Source organism: Anoplophora glabripennis, unplaced genomic scaffold (assembly GCF_000390285.2).
Source record: "Anoplophora glabripennis isolate ALB-LARVAE unplaced genomic scaffold, Agla_2.0 scaffold5694, whole genome shotgun sequence".
Classification (NCBI taxonomy): domain Eukaryota; kingdom Metazoa; phylum Arthropoda; class Insecta; order Coleoptera; family Cerambycidae; genus Anoplophora; species Anoplophora glabripennis.
In genome coordinates this window covers 898-4,599 of record NW_019421789.1, presented here as the reverse complement: position 1 = coordinate 4,599, position 3,702 = coordinate 898, and the positions used below count along the sequence as shown (strand labels likewise).

Here is a 3,702-nt window from a genome sequence, read left to right as displayed (position 1 = left end):
GCATACTCGTGTACAAATTTTGACATTTTTATCTTTAGCCGATTTAAAGATAATTAAGGATAATCATTTGGAGAGTAACAACTTCAACACATTGTATCTGGAAAACGCGCGTCTAAGAAAAAAAAAATTACATGAACTACCTCTATTATTTTCCCATGAGGATTCAAAATATTTTTAAAATCGGTTTAATTGGTTTTTCAAGAACAAAACTATGTGTAAACTGTTCGTCAAAACAAGATTGCAAATTTTAATTTAAAAAGACAAGCAAAAATTTATGCATTCATTTTACAGTTACCATTTTTTATAAAATAGTTACAATAGTTTATAAAATAAAATGTACATATAAGTTTTTTGAACAAGGAAATCATTTTGATGGAGATTAATTAAATTAATTTTTATAGACATAATTATTTATGAATTTCTGTTACTCCTGTTACACACGTAAATGGGGAGGGAGGATATCACCGAAATGTGACAATGTGTGACAAGGGGCAGGGGGGTCAAAAGTTTTGTGACGTCACATGTTAAAATTTAAAATACTAAAACGCGAAATTTAGATGTGAATAAAAAACTATAAAAATCTACGAACTTGATCTATATTTATTAATAATTTAGCATTCTCGCTATCTGAAATATTGGACTTTATGTTGATTTTATTAGATTATTTAATAAAAAAAAGTAAAAAATGAAAATAGCTGTTTTCTCTCGATTATTTTTAAATACATGCCTAAATTTAAAAAATGTGTGACGTCACATCAGGNTTGGCGGACAAATTTTTTGGGGGGTTTAAAAAATATATATCTTTCATTTAATCTTAAAAAAAAGTGCTGGTCATAACATGCCATGTCTATGCCAGATTGACATGTTTTCCTGAAAATCACGGGAAAACTTACCACTGTTGAATTTTCCCCGTAGTCAAATCTTGGGAGACCCGTCAAACTTAAACTGCACGCAAAGTTGCAGTGCTGTTTTTCTAGGGCACCGTCTGACGCATATACATTTTTTAACTTGATATTTTTAGCTTTTCTCATCTGTCTTAAGAAATTTTGACTTTTAACGTATTTTTTCCGTCTTCAAACCAACAATTTAACACCCTGTACATCGGAAACGTATCAAGTGAGATAAACTCACTCCCTCGGTTTTTTTAAAGCACAACGCGCTGTTTTGAAAAAGTCAGAAATGCACATACCTGCCGAAATAACTCCGCTATATCCACCCATCTGCCTAGCCTGACCATTTTCAGTAAGACAAGAGTCCTTACGGCCAGTAGAACTAAAGTGTCGACTGTCACAAAGTATCTTATAAGTAACATGAAGGAATGTATGCAAGACAAGAGGTCGAAAAAGAAATAACTAGTCAGGTACCGCCTAAAACATTTTGATTACATTAAAAAATTTTGGATGATGAAAAGAACGTGTAAACTCTACTGTTCCGAAAAAAGTTACGCTAGAACTAACGCTTCCGAAAGAGTACACTTCGCATAGATTTAGTGAATGATTAACACAAGGCATAAATAACGCTTTAGGATTGTGTTCTTTGATTTTTGCTTGTACACCACCATGAACTTCTACCATGGTTGCAGCGTTATCATATCCTTGAGCCCGACACAGATGTATGTCCATTGTCCAAGTTATCACACTCTAGTTACGTAAGGATATTTTCAGTAAGTTCGACTGTAGTCTTTACAGCTATAAGGGAAGAAGAAACCCAGAAACGATTCCTTCAATTCAACTTGATCGTCTTCAATATGAACATATCTGATCTACATGTGATATGTGGGGTGCTATCGAAAATAATTCCGAAATATCTTCAGCTTTCTTTGTCATCCACAATTTATTTTTCACCTCTTTCTCCAAAAAGCTGATTTTGACTCACTTTGAATGTCTTTGGGCAAATAAGAATCCATCCGTTTCCGTTTTGTACAGGCGATAGCATGTTGAATTCTTAGCGTATGTGCTTTTAGCACTGGATCATATTTCGACAATAGATTCTAAGAAATTCCCCCTATTGTCTGATGAAACCCCCACACTATGCCCTCTAAAAGGAAGGTTTTGACGTGCCAGGAAAAGAATAACATCTAAAAGACGACTCAAAATATCACGTCACTTCGTGTTTTCATAATCAAAGACCATTCGATGTTCATGGTCGATGGTTTTTTTGTAGCTTCAATCCATTTTCCAAGATTTTCCAGTTTGCAAAACAAGAGAGATGTTTCTCCAATTCTCTGTTCAGATACTTTAGGATTTAGTTTCTAGTCCAAACGGTATCTGTTTCGAAGAGCCCATATTTGGGTGAATCGTATATCCACGGAGATTTTTAGCTTTTTGGCTTTCAAAAATCACTAGAACTGAAAATTTTTCTATGCGCATAAAAAAAACGTGGGCTTAACTTTTGGTGGCACAATATGTTTAGAAAATTCGAAAAATGTCATATTTAATTATGTATCTTTTCAAGAGTTGATTTTAGGCGAAAATGGAAGAGAACCCCTAAATATGGGGTTAAAAAACAATACTTTTTAGGGAATTTTTTTGGGGTATTTAAATTGGGTATAGGACCTTTATAGTTGGCTCAAGGAAACTTCATGTTATGAAGTTATCATCACACCTAATTTCATCAAAATCGGTTCTATAGATTTTGCATAATAATTTTGCAATCCAGATTTTGAGAAAAAAATTTGCAAATTTTCAAAATTTTGCACAGCAAAAACCAAGGCCCTTAGATACCTGAAAATTTAATCACATCTTTTTGAAAAATTCGAATCCGTCAATTAGGAGAGCTATGGCGTTCGTTTAAACATTGGTCGAATTTTTGTACTATAATTTTGTATTTTTGTAATATANCAACCAATGCTTTTTTATACTGTTTTTCTACTCATCATCTGTTTCATCAAGAAGGTCACTTTCAACATTTTGCTATGTTTTTTGTATTTGATACCTAAGCCGATACTGCTACATACTTCAAAATGGATTCAGATAACGATTCGCGCGCAAGTTCTTTTGATTTCTTGAATTTTCTTTGCTGGAATCCACTAGGTCTATTTCGATTCGTATTGAAGTGAACAAAACATTAAAGCGTTAGACTTGTCTAATAATTTGGCCGCCACCGGATATACCAACAAGTACTTAAACAAAATTAATATAATTACTTACTTGGCGATTTTCGACGGGCTTAACATAACTTTGCTTTTTTCCTCGTGGTAGTAGCCAGTAAAGAATATTTTTGTCATATCAGCCACATGCATCAGATCCAAAACGCATTTAGTATAATAAATGTAGTCTTTTTTTTGCATTATTACTACGGACGCATCTACAGGAATAACCACGTACAGAGCGGTAAACAAAAAGAACATGAAGAACTCCCAATACAAACTGAAAAAGAGACATGCAATATACTCCAGTCGAATTAGATCATAAAATCTGAAAACTTGAAAAAATTATTAATAAGACAATTTATTGCACTTTATGACGGGAAAGGGTATGTAGAATAAGTGGCAAATTTACGTGTTTCTTCACTTTTTTTTCCACCCACGAAAATCTAGACGATCTATACTAACGCTAATTTTAGTTGGAATTAGTTCAAATATTATACAGGGTGAGTCAGTTTTTTGTAGACAAACTTTAACAGGAGATAGAACACATGTTTTTAAAAAGAAAAGTTCCTATAAACATATGTCGTAGAAGGCTTCGTTTCCGAGATACAGGG

General features: G+C 33.2%; 1 protein-coding gene across 1 annotated transcript; it reads right to left on the bottom strand.

Annotated features, from left to right (window-relative positions):
- Nucleotides 1-1,189: 1,189 nt before the first annotated feature.
- Nucleotides 1,190-3,368, bottom strand: LOC111692969 (potassium/sodium hyperpolarization-activated cyclic nucleotide-gated channel 2-like; the record flags this gene model as incomplete). The annotated part of the gene is made up of 2 exons (XM_023457109.1): nucleotides 1,190-1,367; nucleotides 3,150-3,368. Coding segments are annotated over 2 exons (397 nt in total), but the record flags the coding sequence as incomplete, so codon positions are not given.
- Between the last annotated feature and the right edge of the window lie 334 nt (nucleotides 3,369-3,702).